Below are 26,344 nucleotides of genomic sequence, written 5' to 3'. Positions count from 1 at the left end.
TGAAGAAACTGGAACCCTTGCTCATTGCTAGTGGGGATGTAAAATGGCCAGCTACTATGGAAAACAGTTTGGTGCTTCCTCAGTAAGTTAATCATAGACCCAGAAGTTCTACTCCTAGTTATATACCTAAAAGAAGTGAAAACAGGTACTCAAACAAATACTTGTACATGAATGATCATAGCAGAACTATTCACAATAGCCAAAAGGTGGAAACATCCTAAAAGTCCATCAACAGATGAATGGATAAATAATTGTGGTATATACATACAATGGAATATTATTCACCCATAAAAAGCAATGAAGTACTGATATATGCTACAACATGGATGAACCTCAAAAACGTTAAGTGAAAGGAGCCAGACACGAAAGGTCACATACTGTATGATTCCATTTATATGAAATATCCAGAATAGGTACATCTGTAGAGCTAGAAACAGATAAGTGGCTGCTAGGGGCTGGGGGAGGGCAGAGTTGGGAGCAACTGCTTAAGGGGCATGGGGTTTTATTTTGCAGTAATAAAAATGTTTTGGAACTAGATGAGGTTGTGGTTACACAACCTTTGTAATTTACCATATTAACAGACTAAAAAAGAAAAACCATATGATCATCTCAAGGATGCCAAAATGTATTGGACAAAGTTCAAAATCCATTCCTGATAAAAAACTCTCAGCGATCTAGGAATAGAAAGGAAGTTTCCCAACTTGATAAAGGGCATCTGTGAGAAACCTACAGCTCATATCATACCAAATAGTGAAAAACTGAATGTGTTCCCCCTAAGATCAGGAAAAGGCAAGGATGTCCACTCTTATTACTGCTATTCAACACTGTACTGGAGGTTTCACTAGTGCAATGAGGTAAGAAAAGGAAATAAAAGGCACCCAGATTGAAAAGGAAGAAATAAAACTATTTTTATTTGTAAATGATGCAATCATCTATGTTGAAATTCCTTTAAAAGCACTGTAACTAATAAATGAGTTTGGCAAGGATGCTGTGTACAAGATCGATATACAAATATCAACTGCATTTCTATTTACCAGCAACAAGACATTGAAAATTGAAATTTAAAAATATGATTTACAATAGATAAAAAAGTACTGAAGGCTAAAGTTGAGAAAAGATGTGCAAGAGTACCTGGAAAAGTATAAAACATTTCTGAGAGAAATTAAGGATCTAAATAAATGTTTGTTCATAGATCAGAAAATTCAATATTCTTGTCAATTCTCCCAAATTGATCTATAGATGGTAGAAATTGGCAAGCTGATTCTCAAATTTATTTCAAAATGCAAGGGAACGAGAACATCTAAAACTACTTTGGAAAAGTAGAACAAAGTTGGAGTACTTACACTTCCTGTCTTCAAGACTTATTTTAAAGCTATAGTAATCAAGAGTGTGGGGTGCTGAAATCAAGATAGACCAAGTGATCACTGGAATACAATAGAGAGGCCAGAAACAGACCCACAAGTTTATGGTTAATTGATTTTTTAAGAAAATGCAAATGCAATTCAGTTAAGAAAGATGGTCACTTCAATAAATGGTGTTGGAACAATTGGTTATCTGATGCAAAAAAACTGATATTGATACATTCTTCCCCTCATAAGCAAAAATTAACTCAAAATGGACCACAGATTAAGAGTAAGACCTATAACTATAAAGTTTCTAGAAGAAAATATGGGAGAAAAATCTTTGTAACCTTGGGTTAGGTAAAAATTCCTTAAGCACCAAAACATAATTGAAAAGAAAAAATGGATAAAGTGGACTTCATCAAAATTAAAAACTCTGTTCCTCAAAAGACACTGTGAAAATAAACGACAGTCACATACTAAGGGGAAAATTTATAAGTCACTTACTGATAAAGAACTTGTATCCAGGGCTTCCCTGGTGGCGCAGTGGTTAAGAATCCTCCTGCCAATGCAAGGAACACGGGTTCGAGCCCTGGTCCAGGAAGATCCCACATGCCACAGAGCAACTAAGCCCGTGTGCCACAACTACTGAAGCCTGCAGGCCTAGAGCCCATGCTCTGCAACAAAGAGTAGCCCCCGCTTGCTGCAACTAGAGAAAGCCTGCGCGCAGCAATGAAGACCCAGTGCAGCCAAAAATAAAAATAAATAGTAAAATTTATAAAAAAAAAAAAAGAACTTGTATCCAGAACATGTAAGGAACTCTCAAAAAGTAATAAGAAAACAAACCTGATTTTTAAATATGCAAAATATCTGAACAGACATTTCATCAAAGAAGATACACAGATGGCAAATAGGCATAAGGAAAGATGTCCAAATAATTAGCCATTAGGTGAATGAAAATTGAAACCACAATGAGATCCCTCTCTACAACTATCAGAACAGATAAAATGAAAAAGACTGACAATACCAAGTGTAGCAAGGATGTCGAGCAAGTGGAACTTCCATACATTGTTATAGGGTTCAACCATTTTGGAAAAGAATTTGGCAGTTTCTTTAAAAGTTAAACATGAACTTGCCATATTACCTAGCCATTCCACTCCCAAGTATTTATCTAAGAAAAATGAAAGCAGGTATCCATACAAAGATTTGCATGTAAGTGTTCATAGCAGCTTTATTTATCATAGTCCCAAAGCATAAAGAACCCATATGTCCATCAGCAGATGCAATGGATACATGTATTTGATATTTATTACTTTGTAACAAATACCATAAACTTAGAATACAATTACTGAAAACTTAAACAAATTAATTATCTCTCAGTTTCTTTGGGTCATGATCCTGGAACATTTTGGTTGGGTCCTCCACTCAAGGACTCACCAGGTTGAAATCAGGGTGCCAGCAGGGCTGCCATCTCATCTAGGCCTTAGGTTCCTCTTCCTACTTCACTGCTGGCTGGCAGAATTCAATCCCTTGCAGTTGCAGGACTGAGGCCCTCAGCTCTAAGAGGCCACCCACCTTCTGTACAACATGGCAGTTTGCACCTTCATGGCCAAAAGGAGAGGCTTTAAACCTGTCTGACTTCCAGAAGAACCCAATTAGGTCAGGCCCACCCAGAATAATTTCCTTTTTCATTAACTCAAAGTCAACTAGCCAGTGACCTTAATTACATCTGCAAAATCCCTTCTGGCATATAATGTAACCTAATAGCCTAAAATCTCATATTCACAAGTCCCTCTCACAGTCGAGGGGAGGGGATTATCCAGCACATGTACCCCAAGGAGTGGGAATCCTGGGGGCCATCTTAGAATGCTGTCTACCACATAAACAAGTTGTGGCACATCCAACCAAAAGAAATCCTGCTCAGCAATGAAAGGGAAGAAACTGTTGATACACACAACAACATGGATATACTTTAAAATAATTTTGCTGAGTGAAAGTAGGTAGATAGATATTTTGATTGTGGTGATGGATTCATGAGTGTTTACATGTTTACATGTGTCATGTGGGTCTACTGTATGTCAGTTATACACATGTTTAAAAAAGAAGTTTATAAAATGTGATATTTGATAGTTGTTAGAAAACATTTAAGTATGTTTTTCAACTTTTCAACTAATTTTTATGAAATTGAAATACAGATTAGTTATTTACGATGACACAATATTCAAACTGAGATGTGCTATGAGCACAAATGAACATCTGATTTTAAAGACCATATGAAAAAGGAACGTAAAATATATCATTGCTAACTTTTATATTGATTACATGTTGGAATGATAATACTTTGGATATGTTTGGGTAAATAAAGTATGTTACTAATCTTAATTTCACCTTTTTTAATGTGGCTACAAGAAAATTTCAAATTACCCATAGGGCTCCATGATATTTCTACTGGACAGTGCTGCTCTAGATCAAACTGCTTGGTTAGGGAAGTATGGGGGATAGACAAACAAGTTCACTGACATCAGAAGGAGACCAAATTCAGAACATGGGACACTCTACAGGACAAATGTCCCCTTTTCTCTAAGAAATCAATGGAATGAAGACCAAAAAACCCCCCAAAAAAACCAAAAGGTGGGGGGGGAGGACTATTTATAGAATAAAAGAGACTTAAGAGTTATAAAAATCAAGTCCAATGTGTGAAACTTGCTAGGATCCTGATTTGAACAAACCAACTATAAAAAAATATTTCTGAATTAATTGGGGCATCTGATTATAGACTGGCTATTAGACAATAATCAGAAATTATTATTAATTTCATTAGGTGTGTCAATGGCATGATGCTAATAAATAAAATCCCTATCAGTTCCTTGATGCATATCATAATTATGACAGGGGAAATGATAGGGTGTCTTGGATTTGCTTTAAACACCTAACAGGACAGAAGTACAAATAAAGGAAGATGGGCTATGAGCTAATAGTGTGGGAGCCAGGAGATGAATGCATGCGGTTCATGTTTATCCTATTCTTTACATGTTTAAGTTTTTGAGAATTTCCATAAGAAAAAAAAATTTTTACTACAAAGCTACAGTAATCAAAACAGTATGGTACTGGCACAAAAACAGAAATATAGGTCAATGGAACAGAAGAGAAAGTCCAGAGATAAACCCACACACCTATGGTCACCTAATCTATGACAAAGGAGGCAAGAATATACAATGGAGAAAAGACAGTCTCTTCAATAAGTGGTGCTGGGAAGACTAGACAGCTATCTGTAAAAGAATGAAATTAGAACACTCCCTAACACCATACACAATAATAAACTCCAAATGGATTAAACATCTAAATATAAGGCTGGATACTATAAAACTCTTAGAATAAAACATAGGCAGAACACTCTTTGACATAAATCGCAGCAAGATCTTTTTTGGAGCCACCTCCTAGAGTAATGGAAATAAAAACAAAAATAAATAAATGGGACCTAGTTAAACTTAAAAGCTTTTGCACAGCAAAGGAAACCATAAACAAAACGAAAAAGCAACCCACAGAATGCGATAAAATATTTTCAAATGAAGCAACCGACAAGGGATTAATCTCCAAAATATACAACAGCTCATGCAGCTCTATGTCAAAAAAACAAACAACCCAATCAAAAAATGGGCAGAAGATCTAAATAGACATTTCTCCAAAGAAGACATACAGATGGCCAAAAAAGCGCATGAAAAGATGCTCAACATCACTAATTATTAGAGAAATGCAAATCAAAACTACAGTGAGGTCACCTCACACTGGTCAGAATGACCATCATCAAAAAAATGTGCAAACAACAAATGCTGGAGAGGGTGTGGAGAAAAGGAACCCTCCTACACTGTTGGTGGAAATGTAAATTGGTGCAGCCACTATGGAGAATAGTATGGAGGTTCCTTAAAAAACTAAAAATAGAGCTACCATATGACCCAGCAATCCAAATCCTGGGCAAATATCCAGAGAAAAGCATAATTTGAAAAGATACATGAACCCCAATGTTCATTGCAGCTCTATACATACAATAGCCAGGACATGGAAGCAACCTAAATGTCCATCGACAGAGCAATGGATAAAGAAGATGTGGTATATATATATACAATGGAATATTACTCAGCTGTAAAAAAGAATGAAATAATGCCATTTGCAGCAACATGGATGGACCTAGAGATTACCATACTGACTGAAGTAGGTCAGACAGAGAAAGACAAATATCATATGATATCGCTTATATGTGGAATCTAAAAAAAGGGTACAAATGAACTTATTTACAAAACAAAAATAGAGTTACAGATGTAGAAAACAGACTTATGGTTACTAGGGGGTAAGGGGGGGGAGGGATAAATTCGGAGACTGGAACTGACATATATTCACTACTATGTATAAAATAGATAACTAATAATGACCTACTGTGTAGCACAGGGAACTCTACTCAATACTCTAATGGCCTACATGGGAAAAGAGTGGACGCATGTATATGTATAACTGATTCATTTTGCTGAACACCTGAAAGTAACACAACATTGTAAATCAACTATACTCCAATAAAAATTTAAAAAAAAAAAAAAGGAAAGTCTGTGACTTTCCCCCTGAAAGTTGCAGGGGGCCTGGGTGCCATGTGACCTTGGGCTGCCCTCCCTGTCTGAGCCAGGGGTGAAAATGGCCATAGGAAGGAATGAGGGCATTCCTCATTAAGGTGAGTGGCCACTGATCATGTTTGTTATATGCAATGTGCATCTGTTAATGACTCTGCTCATGAAATTGGTTATGTATGGTGCAATAACCTAACTTCTTCCTTCTTCTTACACGCTATTTGCAAATTATAAGTACATTTTCCCTGGCAAACATTTCAGAATTGCAACATGCAGACACTTAAAGTCCTTTTCTTCATCCAAAGTGCTAAAAGAATTTGGCTGCATTTATGCAGAAACATCTGTTCTCAAAGCATAGGCCACTGGGGGCCTGCAATTGACATCAGGGGAGCAGCTGTCACACACACTGTCGTCTCAGGCTCCTTAACCCTTTCGACAATCCCCCTTGCACACGTTCACACAAACCACCAAGTGTGCAATGTTTTATTCTTAAGGGGTTTGTCAGAGCAGCCGGTTGTCAGAACTCCTGAGCTGGGGAGCCTTCCCAAATGACTGATGGATACTGCCATTAAATGTGAAGGAACTGGAGAGTTCAACCATCCTCATGGAAATATGTCACAAGTGGATCGCACCTCCCGACCAGGGCTCCGGATCATGGATAACCTTCTCTGAGGATCAGAGCCAGGCACATACCCAAATCCGCCTGCCCAGGTGGTGTCTAGGTGTGTGAGTGTGCAGGGTGACCTGCTCTGCCCCTCGGAGCCTGGGGTCCTCCCTCTTGGCTCCTCTGCCTTGCTCTCTAGTGTTTTGGGCCTGCTGAGGATTGGCAGGGAAACTGGGCAGTGGCTGGTTCAGAAGGCCCAGAGAGCCCTCCTGAGCTGTGCTTCCAGCCTTGTGCAGGATGGCAGTGACAGAGTGGGCCAGTGCCTATCCTCAAGCTGCTCACAGCCAAGATATAGAGAGCAGGCACTGAGCTGCCAGGGTCTCTCGTGCCAGGGGCCTGGACCCTGGCTCCTTCTTCCTTGCTTACCTGACCGCCACATTTTGCCTAACTGCTGTTTGACCTTCCAGAGCAGCTGAGGTATAGCCTCCTCCCGGAAGCCTCTCTTGAGTTGACCCTGACCATGGCCCTCTCTCACCCACGCATGAGGTAGGGGACACTGCCGCCCTGGGCCAGGGCCTGCTGCAGAGCAGAACCCCGGTGATCTGGTGGTTTGATTAACTTAGTGGTCTCCAAAGTAGGAAGTGTGTCCCCAGAGTAAAGACCAACATGAGGAACTTGGGAAGAAAACGTGAGAACTCCTTTCAACATTTTAGCATTCACTTAAAGTGATTTTGTTATGAAATGTTTGTTACATAAAAAGATTATCTGTAACATATAAGTTATGAAGCATGATAACAAATTAGATGCCTGGAGGCTCTCCACCCAGTTGGGCGGTGGAATGTTGTCAACCCCTCCTGTGCTATCCTCCCAACCCACCCTACTTTCATCATTCCCACTATCTGGAATTTTTTTTTAACAACTCATACAACTTAACAGCAAAAAACAATGTTTTTTTTTAAACAAACAATTTGATTTAAAAATGGGCAGAATATCTGAATAGATATTCTTCTAAAGAAGACATACAGATGGTCAATAGTTATATGACAAGATGTTCAACATCGCTAATCGTCAGGGAAATGCAAATCAAATTCACAATGAGATATCACCTCACAATTGTTAGGGTGGCTATTATAAAAAAGACAAGAAATAACAAGTGTTGGTGAGGAGGTGGAGAAAAGGGAACCCTTGTGCACTATTGGTGGGAATGTAAATTGGTGCAGCCACTTTAAAAAACAGCATGGACGTTCCTAAAAAAATTAAAAATAGAACTACCATATGATCCAGAAATTCCACTTCTGGGTATTCACCCGAAGGAAACAAAAACACTGACTTAAAAAGATATCTGCCCCCTCCTGTTCATTGCAGAATTATTCACAATAGCCAAGACATGGAAACAACCTAAGCGTCCATCAATGGATTAATGGATAAAGAAAATGTGGTATATTTATATATATACAATGGAATATTATGCAGACATAAAAAAGAATAAAATCCTACCATTTGTGACAACATGGATGGACCCTGAGGGCATTATGTTAAGTGAAATAAGTCAGACAGAGAAAGACAAATACTGTATGATCTCACTTATATGTGGAATCTAAAACAAAACAAAACAGAACAAAAAGTTGAGCTCATAGATACAGAGAACAGATTGGTGGTTGCCAAGGTGGGGGTGGGGTTGAGTGAAATGGGTGAAGGGGGTCAAAGGGACAAACTTCCAGTTATAAAATAAATAAGTCCTGGGCATGTAATGTACATGCCGACTATAGTTAACAATACTGTACTGTATATTTGCAAGTTGCTAAGAGTATATATCTTACAAGAAAAAAATTTATCCCAGAAATACATATCCCTAAACAATATACTGTACCGTTTAATTGCTTTTAAGTTTTATAAAAAAATGGTGTGTGGACTTCCCTGGTGGTGCAGTGGTTAAGAATCTGCCTGCCAATGCAGGGGGACATGGGTTCGAGCCCTGGTCCGGGAAGATCCCACATGCCACGGAGCAACTAAGCCCGTGTGCCACAACTACTGAGCCTGCGCTCTAGAGTCACGAGCCACAACTACTGAAGCCAGTGCGCCTAGAGCCCGTGCTCCGCAACAAGAGAAGCCACCACATTGAGAAGCCCACGCACCGCAACAAACAGTAGCCCCCGCTTGCTGCAACTAGAGAAAGCCCGTGCGCAGCAATGAAGACCCAACGCAGCCAAAAAAAAACCCAAAAAAAAATGGCATCATTCTGTACAGTACTAGTGACTTGATTTTTTGCACTTACCATGATGGATGAAGATTACCTCCATACAATGTTTCTAAGAGTCTGCTCTCTGACTGTTCATATATGAGTGTTCCATAATTTATTTTTCCATTTTCCTGCCAATGGAACATAGGTTGCTTCCAGTTATTGCTGCTTAGAGCAGGGGTCTGGGAGTACATGCACACACAATTCTCTCGGGGACACATCAGCAATGGAACTGCTCCTTTGCAGGATATGCTGCAAGTATATATATTCAACCTCACTGGATAATTCTCAGCTGTTTTGCAAACTGGCGAACCAATTTACACTCCCACACATAGATCAGAAGGGTTTCTATTGATCCACATTGTCTCCAGCATTTATTACCACACATATTAAATCTGCTTATTGAATGAGTGTGCAATAGTTTCTTTCTTAAATATTTGATAGAATTCACTAGGAAAGCCATGTGACATTTTATTTCTGGGAAAGTTTTTAATTATAAATTCGATTTCTTTAACAGAAATAGAATTGTTCAGATTTTCTACTTCTTGTGTCAATTATGGTTTTATCTTTCAAGCATTTGTTCCTTTTATCAAATGTATTGGTATAAAGTACTTCATAAAAATCCCTTGTTATCCTTTTAATGTCTGTAGAATATTGATAAATTGTATTTTCGCCTACTTAGTCTTGGAATTTATCAATTTTATTAACCTTTTCAAAAGGTTTTTTTCTCTACTGTTAGTTTTCTATTTTACTTATTTCCATTCTCGTGAGAATGTTTATAAACAACCTGACACACCCTGCCTGATAGATAGTAAGCACTCAGAGAGGCACTCCTGGCTGAGCCCAGCTCAGGCATGAAACTGGGCAGCTGCTTAGCATGTGGGTGGTCAAATGGATGGACAGACAGGTGGCTGAGCAGAGAGTAGAGACCTCATAAAGACAGAAAAGAGGGCAGGCCACACTGCTTACGAATAGCCCAGGCTGTAAACATCTCAGACCATAAACAGCATAGACCAAGTGCCAAGGCCCACACTGGCTGGATTACCCTGCAAAGTCCACTTACATCCCTGAGCCTCTGTTTCCTCAGAGGAAAGGAAAGTAGACGGAAGTTGCTGTGAGGTCACAGGTACACAGCTGCTGGCACTGTGCAGGTGCTTCAACCATCAAAGAGAGAAGTGGCCATTTAATTACTATTATTTAGCCAGACTCATGTACCTTTGAATATTGCCTGGATTTAAAAACAAAAAATGAACAATTTACTGACCAAATTAACCAAGTACATAATGACTCTGCAGGGGCAATATTTAGCTGATTCCAAGAGGCTGCATTCCTTGCAGTCCTTGGTGAGATCCCTTGCATATAAGGCAGGAATTCACCAGTTAGGATGATCCCTGGTGCCAGGACTGAAAGGCCTTTAACTGACAACACTGGAGCCTGTGTTAGCTTTACTCAAAAGTAATAAAACGAAGGTGACCACCCTCCCCACCCAAGTTCATGGACCTTTCACAGGTTAGTCCGTAAGACTCTTCCTGGCTAAGTTTATGTGGTTTGGCAGTTTGGGGTATCCCTGGTGGCGGTGCCTGGGGTAGTAAGACCCTAAGGAAATCACGGAGATGACATGACACACACGAGAGGGCTCCTTTCTACAGGCCCCGGCCCCAGGGAGCTCTGCAGGGCAAAGGAGGGTCAGGCCACCTTTCGTCATCATTACCAAAAGTGAGGGATGCATGCTGGGTCACCAGGAAGGGAAGGGAATAAGCACAGAGTGGATTCCTCTTTTGCACCAGGCACCAGCATTATGGGCCCCATTTGGTGTTTGAAATCCAAAGTGATCCTGGGAGTGTAAGAGCAGTCACCCAGTGAGGAAGCAGCGGGTTCAAACCCCAGTCTCTGTGACCTGGGTGCCTTGTGCTATCTCTGGTTCCCTGGAGAATCTTTGGGGGCCCTGCATGAAAGGGGTATGGTGGGCACCTTTGCAGAAAAAGAGAACCCCCTGAGGTAGAGCCAGGCCCACAGGGCCAGGCCCACAGGCCAAGGGTGTATTGACAGTGACAGGAAGGAGACTGGGAATGATGCCTGAAGAGTGGGAAGGGAAATGGAGGCCAGAGCCTAACATTTCCACAGGATGCCTGGCGAAAGCCTTCAGCCCCAGGTTCCTTAGCCTCTCTCCCCAAAACCCTTCCCCTCACGCTCCTGGCAGATGCCCTGGCCTCCAGGAGGGCACAGGACACACAGGCCTAAGGTGACACACATCACAGTTGGTAATTTTAAAGCAGTTTCAACCCAAAACAGTTAACCTGAATCAAATTTTGAGAAGGGAGTCCAGTAAATACAGGTTATGGGAGAAAATTCATGTAGATCCTTCAAAACAACACAGGAAAGATCAACCAAAAAATATGGAGAAACCACTGTGGATTAAACAGACTCTAACAGACACGACAAACAAGGGCAATGCCTGATCACTGACTGGATCCTGGATGTAAAAATAAGACCCATAAAACATCACTGGGGCAACTGTTGAAAGCTGAATATGGACTGTTTATGAGAAACGTGTTAATGTTAAGTTTCTTGAGTGTGATACCTGAATAGAGGTTTTGTAGGAGAACATCCTTGTTCTAAGGGGATGCTGATGTATTTAGGCAGAGGGCATGATTCCAGTAACTAACTCTTCAATGGTTCAGCAAAAGTAATGAGCACTGAGATAAAGCACATGCTGTGAGATATTAACAAGTGATGGATTTAGGTGAAGAGTACATCATTCTTTATGAAGCTTTCCAAGTAAAAAGTTTGGGGAAATCTCTGGGTCCCCATAGATAACAGCAGTCAGCTAAATCCAAACCGCTCCATAAAGATGAACCAAAAGAGCAAATAAAACCACCCACACCCAGGCCTGGAACATGATCAGGAGACAGGCTGCTGCCCACCTGAAATTGGTATGAAAGAGACCCAACTTGCAGAGCCTGCTCCAGAGCGCGCTGGTATTGAGGGCCAGGCAGAGACCACGTGGGAAAGAGGAGCAGGGAGCTAGGTCCAAGACCTTAGAAAAAATAACACCAGAAGGAGAAAGTCCCACTTGCGTGGGGAAATTCTGAGAGCAGGTCTGAGACCAGGGGGGATCAAGGCACTGAATACTGGGGAATTGAAAGGGGACAAAGTGTGTGGGACCAGAGGCGGCTGTCTTGGAAATGTCCTGCTTCTAGGAGACATGGCTCTGAAGTAGAGGCCCTTGGAGGCTTGGTGGTAGTAGATACGAAGAAGTAGCATGGAAATTCAAGGACCTACAGAAGCAAAAGTAAACACAGAAGACACATAACCATCCCAAAGCCTTAAAGACACCAAGTAAGGATACTGCACTTCTCTAAACCAACAGAAGAGGGAATTCTTGAACTAAGAAACATGATGTTATCCATATGCCCAACTCCTGCCTACATTCATTTTATTATTACGAGTCCCAGCTAACCTAAAGACATTTCTAAGTTAACAGAAGGTAACAGACAATACCCATACAAACCAATTTAAGGTTGACAACCATTTAAGAATGACAAGCATTCTCCCCACAAATCAGTTCACAGGGGAACAATTTAACACTGCCCCAACTTGAACTGCCTTAAGAAAACATTCAGATATGAAAAAAAAATCTGAAGTATAAATTTGATACGGACCAAAAAATAGGTAAGCGTGAAACTGGAGTTTCCCAAACTCAGGAAAGAAAATGAAAGACAAAATCAACTCAGAAATGAACACTAAATTAGAAGCTCTCTTAGGGAGAATAGATTTGACTGAAAATTTTTTAAATGCTCATTGAGGAAATGAATGAAAACAACCACAAAACAGCAGTGAAGAGAACCATAAAGAAAGTGATATATATAGAAGACAGGCAAAAAACAAAAAAAGATCTAGCATACAGACATATTATTGGAAGAAAAAAATTTTAACATTTAAAATTATTATTATCCAAGAAAACTTTCTAGAAATGAAAGAAGACTTGAATCTGCATAGTCAAAGCTCCCACCCATTCTTGAGAAAACATCTCAAATGCTCAACTCCAAGACTTTTCCTAGTAAAGTGATTAGACGTTAAAGGTAAAGAAAAAAATAATCCTTTGGAGCTCTAAGAAAAACGATCAAGTCACTCACAAAGGGAAGGAAAGCATGTTTATTTCAGACTTCTTGTCAACAACATGTAAGAAATACCATCCAGAGCAGCATTTTAACAAACTCAAGGAAAGAAAGTGTAGGTGAGGATCCTATAACCAGCCAAGCTATCCTTCAAGTATCAGGGTTATAGAAAACATATTCAACATGAAAGAAATCAGGGACTATTGTACTCATGAGCCCTTCCTGAAAAACCCATTGAAAGCTAAGCTTTATCAAACCAAGAGATGACTGTGGAAACTTTAGCAAAAAGAAAGATTAGCAAACAGAATCCAACACCATTGTGGTGGACAGACTCTAGGGTGACCATGATCCCTATATCTCCTGGTATTCATGCCTTGGGTGCGGATGGAACCTTTGACTTTCCTCTAGCCAACAGAATATCGCAAAAGTGATGGGATATCACCTCCTGATTCCCCTGCATAGGTCTCTGTTTAGGAGATTTACTCTAGAGACTCTCTTTGCTGGCCTGATAAAGAGGCCATGCTGGGGAAGCCCATGTGGCAAGAACCACAGGTGGTCCCCAGGAACTGTGGGTGGCCTCCAGAAGCTGAGAGCAGACTCCAACCACCAGCAAACACTTAAGCTGTCAGTCCTGCAACCACAAAGAACTGAAGTCTGCTAACAACCATAAGAGTGGAAAAGCGAATCCATTCCTAGTTAAGCCTCTGGATGAAAACCCAGTCCTGGCCAACACGAGCAGGAACCCAGTTAAGCCACGCCTGGACTTCAAATCTACAGAAACTATGAGATAATATGTGTGTGTTGTTTTACGCCACTACATTTACGGTAATTCATTACACAGCCATAGAGCAATAGATAGCTAATCCAACCATATCAAAATATATCATGCCCTAGTGGTTTCTATTCCATGAATGCAAAGATGGCTTATTCATATTAATAAATTTTGTGTCTTATTGTTTGTCTCACTCTCATCCCAGACCTGATATTAGGAAATCCATTAATATCATTCACCTTATTAATTATGCTAAGGAGAAATATCATAATTGTCTCCACAGATGTCTTCAACAAAAATCAATACCCACTCCTTACTTTAAGAAACCACCCAATAAAATAGAAATTAATGGATACTCCATATATATATATGTACATATATATATATATTCTTACCCTAAAGTCAGCATCTTTCTTAATGGAAGAAGTATTAGAGGTCTTTTTACTAAGGTCAGGAGCAAGGTAGGGGGGCCTATTATATCCAATATTTAATACTGAATTAGAGGTATTTAGCTAATTTAATTAGATAAGAGAAAGCAATTAGATGCATAAAAATCAGTAAAGTAGTAAAAGTATTTCAATTTTCAGATGACAGAATATCTGAACTATCTAACAGAGTCTAACAACAAAATAAATTTAATGAGGTAGATAGATATAAAATAACATACACGTAGACAATAACAAGTTACAAGATATAATGGGAAAAAAACTTTTATAAACAAACAAGGTAAAATACTCATGAATAAACCTGACAAAGAACGTGAAGAAAACTTCAAAATGCTCCTGAAAGAGGTCTTGAACAAGTAAAAGGTTAAGTAGTCTTGAACACAAAGGAAGACATTCCTTGTTTTTGGATAAGATGACTCAACTTCATAAAAACATCAATTATTCTGAAGTTATACATAAATTTAACAGGATCCTAACAAGAGCTACCAGCAACATGTTGGAATAGCTAGGAAATCCCTGAAATTAAAAGCAGTGGAAGGAGGATTAGCCCTACCAGATATCAAAACACAATAATGGGTATTGAGTTCAGTCTCTTTCCCCTGTTGCAATAGTTGTAGATACAGTCTTCCTTGCTGTTCACACACACACACACACACACACACACACACACACACACACACACAATGTAATTCCTACGTGTAAGACCAGCATATGAACGGACAGAGGTGTGAGACAGACTAGAAAGCCCAGAAATAGGTCCAACTGCATTTGGATGTTTAGTATGATACAGGTGTATTTCAGATCACTTGCAGAAAAGATGGCCTTTTAAATAAATCGTGTTGGGATAGAGGGATAGACATTTGGGAAAAGATTAAATTGGATCTGTAAACTAAGTACAAAACCAAACGAGTATTGGAAAACATAGGTGAATTCCATTACAACTGAGTGTGAGAAAAGCCTTTCTAATTAGGATTCAAAATTTAGATGCAATAAATGAAGGATGATTAAATCAACTATCTAAAAATAGAAAGCTTTTAATGGCAAAACCCACCATAAACAAGTTAAAAAAAACCTGGGAGAAATAGTTGCAATATAACAAAGATAAAGCACTAAATAAATATCTCTAATATGTATTTTGAACAAATTTTTAAATCCAATTTAAAGAATCCCCCCAAATGCAAAAGGAAATGGACAAAATATATGGACAGGCAATTCGCAGAAAAAAGATAATCAAATGACTCGTAAACAAATGAAAAGCTGTCTAATTTCACTCATAATAATAGGAATGTAAATTAAAATGCACTGAAATACTATTTCCTGGCTCTTAGATCCACGAGGGTGTGGGGGAAATAGACACTGTGATACCTTGCTGGTAGGAGTGCAAAATTTGGGAAGAGGGGAATTGAGAATAGTTAACAAAATAAATATTTATTTACTCTTCCTTCTTGGAATTAATAATATGCTTCCACAAACACAAGCAATCTATAGGCAAGGTTATCCATTACTCCACTATTTTTAATAGCAAAGGCCTGAAAAAAACCAAATGCCCATCCATAAGACAGTTGAATAAGTAGGGAACAGCCTCAGAATGGAGTACTATGTGGCTCTACAAAAGAATGCGGGAAGTCTCTGTGAACTGGTAAAAAGACATTTTTAACTGAAAAAAGCAAGGCACAAAAAAGATGTACATGCTAACTTTTGTAATAACGCATGAGCGGCTTATTTTGCAAAAGAGACCCAGGAAGAATAAACCAGAAATGATTTCAAATGATTACCCATGGTATGGGAACAAGAAGGAAGAGACAGGGATGGGATTGAGACTTCTAAGTACAGCTTTTCTTTTTTTTCTTTTTCTTTTTTTTAGTTTTGACCTTTGGACCACGTAAAACAAATGTTTTACATATTCAAAAAATAAAAGTATATCATAAAGACTAAAGGGAAAAAAACCACCAAACTGTGTGCAAACACAAACAGATGAAACTAATGGTATATCAAATTGAGAACATACTCACATAGTGATGACTTTACAGCCAAAGAAATCCTGAACTTGACCTGGTAGGTTTTGATTGGTAGTGGTTTGGATGTAGTGATTCTGAAACTATTCTGGGTGTATTCTAGGATTAAGCAAATTATTACATATATTTATATTCTGTGGGAAGCAGGTTCTTACTGTGGGAGAAAGGAGATGGAAACATTAACTTTTAGTTTTAAAAAAAGAGCGCTTGGCTCAGTCCACTGAGAAGGCCTAGAGCCAATGACGCCAAGGTAGCAATGAGCACATCTAATGCCCAGATACTGGTTTCTAGCCCCACTCCCAACCCCCACTGAAAGACACCAAGGCTTCTTGAGAAATGGCTGACTCTAGGTCTGGGTCAAAGTACAAGTGAGAGTTGGAATAATATTCAAAGACTTATGGGAACATGTCAGAGGATGCAGAGACCAACCTGAACACCCAGCCCAAACAGCCAGCATCTCTTCTCTACACATTCGGGGCAGGCAGGCACTCCTTCCCCTGCCGGGCACAGGGAGATCTGAGATCGGCACCCGGAAGGATGCAGGAAGTGGGGCAGTGCTTGAGACCAAACCAGGTTCTCTTGTCCACCACAGCTAACAACTCCCCCACCTGCCGAAGACCCTGCCCTTCTCATGCCCCTGGCCTTGCCAGGATGGCAGACTCCACATCCAGCAGCCAGCTGGCTCATCCTTGAAAATCCCTGGCTCATCCTTGAAAACCCCTGCTCCCTCTCCTGCCCCCTGCCGTCCTCTCCACCCACCTCAGGGACGTCCTTTCAATACTCACAACTCTAAACCCTCCAGGGTCTGCCCACTGCACCCAGAGGAAAATTCAAACTCCACAGCTCACATAACTGGCTCTGTGCCAGCTCCTCCCACCCACCACCTGTGCCTGCTTCAGGGGCCTTGCACCCTCAGATCTTTTTGTGGGAGTTCACATCACAGCCAGTGGTCACTGCTCAGAGACACACTCCCTGACCAGGATAAGGCTCCCCTCCCCCCTCCCCCAGTCTCTACCCTAATTACCCGGTTTTATTTTCTTCCTACCACTTATCTTCTGCCATGACCTTGGTTTTTCCTTTGATTACTTGTTCAGCTTCCTTCTCCCACACCTGCTTGTAAGCACTCACTGGGGCCAGGAGCAGATACCATACAGTAGGAGCTCAATGGATGCTCTAGGCGAGTGAGCCAACAACTCCAGCCACTCCCCTGACTCAGTGGCTGGAGTATGGCTTTTGGAACCAGTCCTACCACCGTTGAAACCCTAGCTTTGCCACTTCATGGTCCTGAGACCTTGAATAAGTCGTGTCACCTCTCTTAAGCCTCGGTTACTTCAACTCTAAGATGGGGACACAGCACCTGCCCTGCAGGAAAATCTTCCCAGGACACTTCTCTGACTCCTGAGGCTCAGCAGAACACCTGCCTCAGGGGCCCAGGAGGCAGGGGCGGGGGAGCAGGGGTGAGCCCCTCCACCACCCCAAGCTGGCTTGTCTGTCTTTTCAACATCGCTCCCCACGCTGAGCCTGGGGGAGGGTCGGGAGCCTCCCCTTGCCTCTTCCCCTCCCGGCCTCCCTTTCCCCACCTAAACACAGAGAGGAGTGGACTACGGGTTCCCTGGCCCTGCCTGCCGTCACTGAGTGAGGGACACACCCAGAACCCGGAGCTGACCCCACTGTCCCTGCAGGCTCTCTGGCGGCAGCATTGATCCTTTCCTCAATCCGATCCCAGCTTCACAGACACCACCACCCTCTTCTCCCACAGACAAGGCCCTTTGCCTTCTTCGCAACCACTCGGCAGGTCAGCCTTGCTGTTCCCATTTCGCAGCTTGGGAAACTGAGGTCTAGTGTTGGGAAGGCCTTGGGTCCAGGCTGGCTTTTCCTGCCACCCGAACAACTGAGGAAGCTAGCTGCTCGCGCCGAATCAAGTGGCGGGGCGCGCGCGGCACAGCCGGTCTCTTGCAACGGCGGCTGGGGGTGTGCCCTCCGCCGGTCCCCTCCCGGTCGCCACCCCTGCCCACGCACCCGCGCCCCTTGGGGCACACTTCCGCGCGCCTCGCAGCCCCTCCCACCTCCCACCACCCCTGCCGCGAAGGCTGCACACTCGCGCGCGCCGCGGTTTTCCGGCCGGCCGGCTGGCCGGCTACGCGCACTGTCACCCGCGTGCGCACCTGTGCCCCGGGTCAGCCCTGCGCGTCCCCGGGCAGCGGCCCGGACACCCGCCGTCCCGCCAGGCTCGCAGCCCCGCACCTCCGCGTCGCGACCTACCAGGCACTCGCGCCCCGCCGCCGCCGCAGCCCCTCCCAGCGCCCCTGCCCGCAGCGCCCGTGTCCCGCCCGGCCGTGCCCCAACTCACCGGCTCCCGGTGCGCCCAACCCCGGAGACCAACCCATGGGCAGCGCCCGCCGCGCCCGCTGCCAGCCGCGGCGCTGCGGAGCCGGGCCGCTGCCCGCTGCCTGCCGCGCGCGCGCCTCCTGGACGCAGCCCGCCGTGCGCTGGCGGCCGGCCCTGTAGCAGCGCGGCGCGGCGCCCCCTCGCGGCAGCATGGGGAAGCGCAGGGCGGGCAGGGCGAGGGGAGGGGCTGCGGGAGCCCCTGCCGGGCGGTCCCATTCCCGCTCCCTCCTGAGGCCTCCCATACCCGAGGTGTCCCTGCTCACCAGGCCTCTCCTCTGCTGCAGGCCTCAGGGTCAAGGCCACACGTGCAGCCTTGCATTCAGAACCCTCAGCTGTGACTCGCCTCCCACCCCCATGGAGGGAGACCCACTACAAGCATCAGATGCCAACCCCCTCCGCCCCAGCATGGCTTCTGCTGGACTCTGCACCTGAACTGACCCCCACCGACTCCCTCACCTGGAAAACCCCTGGCACCCTAAAATCTGGTTCACCTGTTTTCCTCAAGGCTAGGCTCTGGCCGCCCCTCTGGTCTCTCCTCCTGAGATGGCTACTGAACTGTGGTTTGTCTGTGCCCCTGTGCCTGGTGGGCACAGGGTGGGCATCAAAGGGTGGGGAAGAGTGCTCATCAACCCCCAAGCGGCTTCTGTAGGGGAGGTGGTCCCGGGAACTGGCCCACTGGGAGGGTGGGTCACCACTGTGAAGACACTGAGCTACTAAGAGGATAACTAAGAGGATAACCGGCGTGCTATTTCACTTTTAGAATGGAGGAGGGCGCCTGAACAAGATCCGGTGACCTTTCTCAGCTGGCTCCACCTGGACATTAAAAGTGTCCTGGTTTGTCCCAGTGTAGAGGTCAGGATATCTGTCTTCTGCTTTAGTCAGGACCTGCCTGAGGAGATGTGGCAGGTTACCCAACCCAACTAGCTTTAGCAAAAATAATTTATTGGCTCATGAAGCATTAAAAGTCCAGGTATTCTGCTTTCAGGAATAGTTAGATGCAGACGCTTAAACATTATGAATAGGAATCCACCTCTCCCATCTCCCAGACCTTCTATGGCAGAATGGCCCCTAGCAGCCCTGGGTTGACACCCTCAGAAAGAGCACATGTGCCTGATATTCCCAAGAGAGTCCAGAGCTGCCGCAGAGGCTCTGAGGAGGCCAGCTCTGGCTATTTCCAAAGACCTGAAGAATGAGGGTTACAGGCCTGGGTGTTGCCTCCCTGGTGCTGAGGGTGAAGTAGCCCTTGTGCTAAGCCTGAGGATGGAGTAGGGCTCTGCTCTAGCATGCCCCAAGGGCTGTTTCCAGAAGACTGGACAAATGAAAACAACAGAGTCCAGCCGGTATCTTGCACAGTTGGCAAAACTGAGGCCTGGAGACAGCAGGCATCTGCCTGGGGCTCATAGATGTATTAGGGCAGGTGGGTTGGTTGGGCTGGGCAGGGAGGCAGCAGGGCCTTGTGACAAGGCTAGGGCCAGAGGCTGGTCCCAGTGAGGGTCATGCCTGAAACCAGTGCCAACGACCAGGCTGTGGTGAAGGGGAAGAAGAAACAGAGGCAGGTTGGGGGAGGTTCCCAGCATGCAGATTCGCCTCGGGGCTTAGGCGCTAAGGCCAGTCCTGAGGACAGTGGGTCTTCTCTGATTCTCACCCCACGGCCCAAACCCTCAGGTCAGGCCTCAGAGACATGCTGGGGTTCTAGGGAGAGAGGCCTGCATGAGAGGACTCAGGAGAGCTGGCCCACTCACCCGTGACACGCTGAGGCCCGAGCAGCACTTCAGGGCCCCCTTGCAGACTGTAGCTCAGAGGAGGAGGGCCAGTCTCTCCCTATCCCACCCCACCCCTCTCTGTGAGCAAAGGCTTGGGGACCCCTGAGGCACTGTTGTCACACTGGGGGCAGGGTTGGGGCTGCTTGGAGTCGGGGCAGTGCTTGGTGGAGGAACTGAAACCTGTGGACTTGCTTGTGGCCACAGCACATGTCCCAGCTGCCTGAGCGAGGCAGGGCTATGCCCGTGACAGGGAAGAAGGCCGTGTCTCCTGAGGTCTCCTGCATCCTGTCTCACTGCCCCGGAGGTCAGGTATGTGTTGAGAGTACAGCACGTGCTGCAGTCACCACCTCCCAGCAGCTCCTTCAGCCGAGCCTCGAGGCCAGCAGCGAGTTCTGCTCTGAGCTGTCCCCAGCTTGGGGGACACTGGCTGCAGGTGCCGTGGCTAGACCCTGGGAGAGGTCTGGCCCCATGCAGGCACCACATTTTCCCGGGCCCCTCCCCTGCCTACCTGCATCCATCAAGTCCCTTTGGCCTGCGCTGCCCCAGCCTAACTTCCCACTCCAGAATATGCCCAGGGACTAGTCCCCGGAGTGTCCGGTGTTGGAACAGAGGGTGAGCAATCCCGAGAGCTATCATCTCAGTCTACTCTGCCCCAGCCCCGCCCTGGGACACACCTCTGGTGGATATTTCCCGAGGGCCTATGTGCGCTCTGCACCATGCCGGATGCTAGGATACCGCAGCGAGCTGGACACGGGGTTCTCGCCACCTCACAGCCCACAGTTTAGAGAGAAGAGACTGAAAACTAACCATACAAACAAAAGAATAATAAAAATGATCATTTCAGAGAATCCTAAGTGCCATGAAGTCACCAACACAGGGTGAGGTCTTTGAGTGTGTCCGGGGCTACTTTAGATGGAAGGGCTCAGGAAAGGCCCCTCTGGACACATGGGGTTTGGGCTGAGACCCAAAGGAGGAGTCAGTCCTACAAGGTCTGTGGGAACATTGTCCTTGGCAGAGAGGATAGCAGGAGCAAAGACCCTGTGGCCAGCTTGCACTCCTCTTTTGTGAGAAAGACAGGAGGCAGTTGTGCCTGGAGAGGAGGAGAGGGTGCGGGAGAGTACGGAAGCCCAGGTGGAAGGGGCCAGGTCCAGGTCAGGGCCTCCTGGGGGTAAGGAGCTGGAACTCTGTTCTTTGCGTGTGGCCCAGGGGCGGGCTCCACCTCAACTCTGTCAGCAGCCCCTCCAGCAGGAGGTGTACTGGTCGTGACACCCATGAGACCTTTCCCAGCACCCCCAGTCGCTGCCTTGGTTGCCCATGGTCCAGATGGCACCTCCCACCCACATATGGCTCTGGGACTACCTGAATTTGTCCCACCAGCCCAACACTGGGATGGCGGGACTGGGGTCCTTGTCCACTGAGGAGGCCACCGCTGGAGCTGCTGCACTGAAGTGCACATGAGGGAGGGAGGCAGGCAGGGGACATCTGAGAAGCACAGACCCTGGGCAGGGGCAGGGGGCTGGGGGACTGGGTGATGGGAAGATGAGGAGAAAGTATGAGAAATGAGAGGCAGCTGGGGTCTGGCCAGGGTGGATGGGGGGATTTGCTGAGACTGTGGGGCCAGGGAGCTATTAGGGGACATCTGGAGGCAGCTGGACCTGTGGGTGCAGTCTGACGTAGGCCCTCATAGGTGAAGGAAGGAGATCCTGTGGTCCCAGCTGCTGTAGATACTCAGACAGTGGCCAGAGCCTGTGAGGGCCCCTGCAGCATGTCTGCCCCAACTCTTGGCCCAGCTGGAGCAGGTGACTCAGGAACGAGCCTGACACCAAGCGGGCTGCCAAGCACTGGCACCAATAATCAGAGAACAGCGAGGACAGTTTTGGCCTCTGGCCAGTGCATTTTATTAGTGAAACCCACAACTCATCCATTCTGGGGTCTGGTGAAAACTCATCCTCTCTCGCTGCCCCCAGAGGTCAGAGGTCAGATCTGTGTTGAGGGTACAGCATGTGCTGCAGTCATCACCTCCTAGCAGCTCCTTGAGCCGAGCTGGCTCTGGTGAAAACTCTGCAAACTTACTATGAGGGCAAATCTCCAGGAGAAAGTCATCACATGGCCAGCCCCTGGTGGGGGGTAACCGTTATGGACTGAACGTGTCCCACTCAAATTCATATGTTGATTGTGAATCTCTATATTGTACACCTGCAACTTACATAATATTGTACATCAACTATACTTCAATTAAAAAATCTACTATGTATAATATAAATGAACTGCAAGGATATATTGTACAGCACAGGGAATATAACCAATACTTTATAATAACTTTAAATGAAGTATAATCTATAAAAATTTGGAATCACTATGTTGTACACCTGAAACTAATATAATATTGTAAATCAACTATACCTCAATTAAAACACAATTCATATGTTGAAATCCTAAGCCCCAAGGTGACGGTATTTGGAGGTGGGGCCTTTGGGAGGTGAACAGGTCATGAAGGTGGAGCCCTCATGAATGGGATTGTCACCCTTATAAAAGGGACCCCACAGAGCTCCCTTGCTCCCTCTGCCAGGTGAGAACACAGTGAGAAGGTGGCCATCTGCAACCTGAAAGAGGGCTCTCACCAGAACCTGACCATGCTGGTACCCTGATCTCAGACTTCCAGCCTGCAGAACTGTCAGAGAGAAATTTCTGTTATTTATAAGCCCCCTGGTCTGTGGTACTTTGTACAGCAGCCTGAGTGGACTAAGACAGTCACATTTAATGACTGTGTATAGACCAGGGCCCTGACCATCCACTGAGTCTGGGCAGGGATCAGGGAGGAGAGAGAGAGTGAGTGTGCTTGTAATATGTGAGTGTGTGTGGCACGTGTGGTGCATGTGTGTGGGAGGTGAGTGTGGGTCTGGTCCCCCATCACAAAGCTCCAGGCTTGGCTGGCTGAGGACAAAGGCTGGCATTACAGATTGGGGGGTCCCTGGAAGCGGAGCCTGAGATAAGGTGCAGGTGGTTCATGTAGGAGAGGATCCCAGGGAGCTGGGGAAAAGAGGGAGGGTGAGATAGGGAAGGATGGACAGCCCATAAAGGGTGCACTTTTCAGATGGTTACTGTCATGGCTGATAAAGGCCTAGACCCTTTAAGGAACTGTACAGGAAGTGTCTCAGCATTCTCCTGCGGGGCAGAGAAATTTATCCATGTCCCCTATACTTCCAGGTTGCTCCTGCATGAAGGCTGAATGTACATCCACATCTCAAGCAAAATTCCTGAGGCAGAAAAGCATGAGCTTGAGGCTGGCCACCCCAACACGCGCACAGTGCCATCCACCCACCTGTGCTGAATGCAAGCAGGTGAGATTGAGTCTCAGAGTGCAAAAATTGCCTGCCACAGGCCCCCCGTGGGACACTCAGATTCCCTCAGGTCACCCCCCTTTCCCACCCCTCCCAGAGTCCCCTTGCCTGCAGGCAGCACTTCTGCCAGCTAGGCGGCATAGCTGGGGGTGGCCACCCCTGCCGACTCCTTTCACTGCCTACTGGTTCAGTGGCACGAGGAGCCCAAAGTGGCCCAAAGGAGAGACTGAGGTTCAGAGGAGGCATTATTGGGTGCTGGGGGCAGTGTCCAGCAGAGCCTAAATCTGCAGGCCTGGAAAACACCTCCTGAGGGTCCTCAGCTCCCAAGCTTAGGGGAAAGTATGTGACATGATGGGCCCACCAGGTTCTTCTCAGGGGACTGATGGCATAAACCTCCCCTTCCATCCTAAGTGCCCTTGGCACCTGCCACAACTTAAGATCTCACTTATCCAAGCTGTCAAATGTCACTGTGCTTAGGAATCACCTGGAGCACTTGAGGAGAGGCAGTGCCCCAAGACCCCCATCAAGACTCAGGTTTGGGGGTCTAGGTGGCCCCACAGTCTGTACTTGTAACAAGAGCCCCAGGTGATGCTGATGCAGGCCAAAGATGGGTCAAACTTCAAGAAATGCTGATTAAAAAGGGTACACGGTGATCCCTTCCATCTGTGGTGGGCAGAATAATGGCCTCCACAGATGCCCAAGTCCTAATCCCCAGAACCAGTGAATGTGTGACCTTACACGGTAAAAGGAACTTTGCAGGTGTGACTTTTAGGACTTTGAGATGGGGACGTTACCTTGGATTATCAGGGTGAGCCCCATATAATTAATGGGTGCTTAAAGGCAGAAGAGGGAGACAGAAGAAGAGTCAGAGAAAGATGTGAGTATGGAAGCAGGGTCAGAGAGATGCTACTCTGCTGGTTTTGAAGATGGAGCAAGGGGCCAAGAGCCAAGGAATGTGGGTGGCCTCTAGAGGCTGGAAAAGGCAAGGAAACGAATTCTCCCCTAGAACCTGTAGGAGGAACTGGCCTTGCCGACACCTGCTTTAAGCTCAGTGAGACCCATGTGAGACTTCTGACCTACAGAACCGTAAGAAAATACACTTGCATTGTTTTGAGCCACTGTTTGTGGTAATTTGCAATAGTGGTAACGGGAAACTTGGACACCATTCCGCAAGAGAGGCATGGAGAAGGCAGGCAACTTATGCAGGTGGCACAACAGGGCGGTGGCCCAAACCCTGCATGCTTCCCATTAACTGCCCTGGGGGCGGGGTGGGAGGCAGGCAGGTCAGGATCAAGCTGCTGCCCGCCGATGGGCCCACAACCGGGCAGAGTGGATGTGTTATGGGCCTTCCCTGGGAGCTCATTTACAACACAGATGCCCAAGACCTTGGACTCAGAGCGGCTGTGTGGGGCCCAGGAATCTGCATCACGGCATCAAAATGGTTTACCGACCTTCAATTATTTAGAATTTACCAGCAGAAAAAGCACAGAAGGTGGTTTTAGGACATCCAAATATCCCAAATGTGACACTGGCAACCTTGATCATGTAAAAGTGTGTGTGAGCAATGTGGCAGTGGAGCCCAGGTTTAACACCCATGTGGTCAAGTGGGACCCATGGAGGCTGCCACAGAGGCAGTGATGTGTGGTTACAGCTGCATCGTAGCAGGCTCATTCCAGTGTGGGGTAAAGGCCGGGCTGTGGCTGGACAAGGGTGGAAGCCAGGAGCCCCTCTAGGCCATCACAGTCACTGCTGAGCTATCTGTTGGAGATGGAGCCAAAAGGATTGGAGCCTCCTTTGCCCAGGCAACTTCTTGTCCTTAGTTGTCAACTCAGCTGGATTAAGTATTTGTGTCTTATTAATGGGACACGGGAGCCTCTCAGCAGGCGTTTGTTGAAAATGAAGGAGTTGCATGAGGGGAAGAGGGGACAGGAGGGGTCCTGGAAGTGCAGACCCCTGGGAAGCATCCTGGTCCAGCTGAGGAGTCCCGACATAGTCCTGTAGAAGGATGCATTTTGATTTTGTGCAGAGGCGGCAGTGTGTCCATGGGGAGTGGGGCTTTCTGCCTCCAGCTAGGCTGCTGGGCTGTTTCTAGACCAGTGGGTTTGGGAAGAGCCTCGGCCAGGCTGTCTGCCTATGCTCAGCAGGGCTCAGCCTCGTTCCACAGGCCCACAGCACACACAAGCCCCAAGTCCTCTCACTGCCACCGCCACACCGCCTTAGTCTTTCCTGGTCTGATGGGTCCGAGGTGGCCCCTCACGGCTGTCACACCCTGCACTTCTCTGCTAGCTCACCCTCACGCGTTTGACATTTGCTGCCTCCTGCTCTTCCCAGGATAAGCCCTGCCACTCCCCAAAGGAAGCTCTTTTCTATTTAGTTTTCTGAGAGTCTAAAACCAAAACAAAAATATGTTATTTATTGAAACAGTTTCAATAAACACCCTTGCATTCGCGAATAAAGAATAAACAATACAATCTTGGATTCAGTTAGCATCTATGAAAAGGGTATAATCTTGATCTGTCTTTATTCAATTTTGGAATCAAGATTAATCCAGCCTCCTAAACTGAGTTGGGTGGCTTTGAAAATCTTGGATAAGTTAGTTTGTTTCTTGAAAATTAGTGAAAAGTGATCTGTAAGATTAATTTTTCCTGGAGAGTATTTGGGGGTGGGAGGGTACCCTTTGATTACCATTTCACTTTCTGTGACAG

General features: G+C 45.6%; 1 protein-coding gene across 6 annotated transcripts in view; it reads right to left on the bottom strand.

The window, feature by feature from the left end:
* Nucleotides 1-26,344, bottom strand: part of RASGEF1C (RasGEF domain family member 1C) — a 157,641-nt gene that overhangs the window by 124,665 nt on the left and 6,632 nt on the right. For 3 of the 6 annotated variants that reach the window (XM_082379388.1, XM_082379393.1, XM_082379392.1), the window contains exons 1-3: nucleotides 18,498-18,606; nucleotides 16,145-16,246; nucleotides 8,833-8,927 (exon numbers count right to left, since the gene is read on the bottom strand). In XM_082379388.1, coding sequence (XP_082235514.1) covers nucleotides 8,833-8,835 — 3 coding nt within the window. In that variant the 5' untranslated portion in view covers nucleotides 8,836-8,927; nucleotides 16,145-16,246; nucleotides 18,498-18,606. Of the gene's footprint in view, nucleotides 1-8,832; nucleotides 8,928-16,144; nucleotides 16,247-18,497; nucleotides 18,607-26,344 lie in introns of those variants that run through there. The other 3 variants (XM_082379389.1, XM_082379390.1, XM_082379391.1) reach the window with 3 other exon arrangements.

The sequence above is a fragment of the Balaenoptera borealis genome, assembly GCF_965194805.1.
Source record: "Balaenoptera borealis genome assembly, chromosome: 2".
NCBI lineage: Eukaryota > Metazoa > Chordata > Mammalia > Artiodactyla > Balaenopteridae > Balaenoptera > Balaenoptera borealis.
This window is presented reverse-complemented; position numbering and strand designations above follow the sequence as displayed.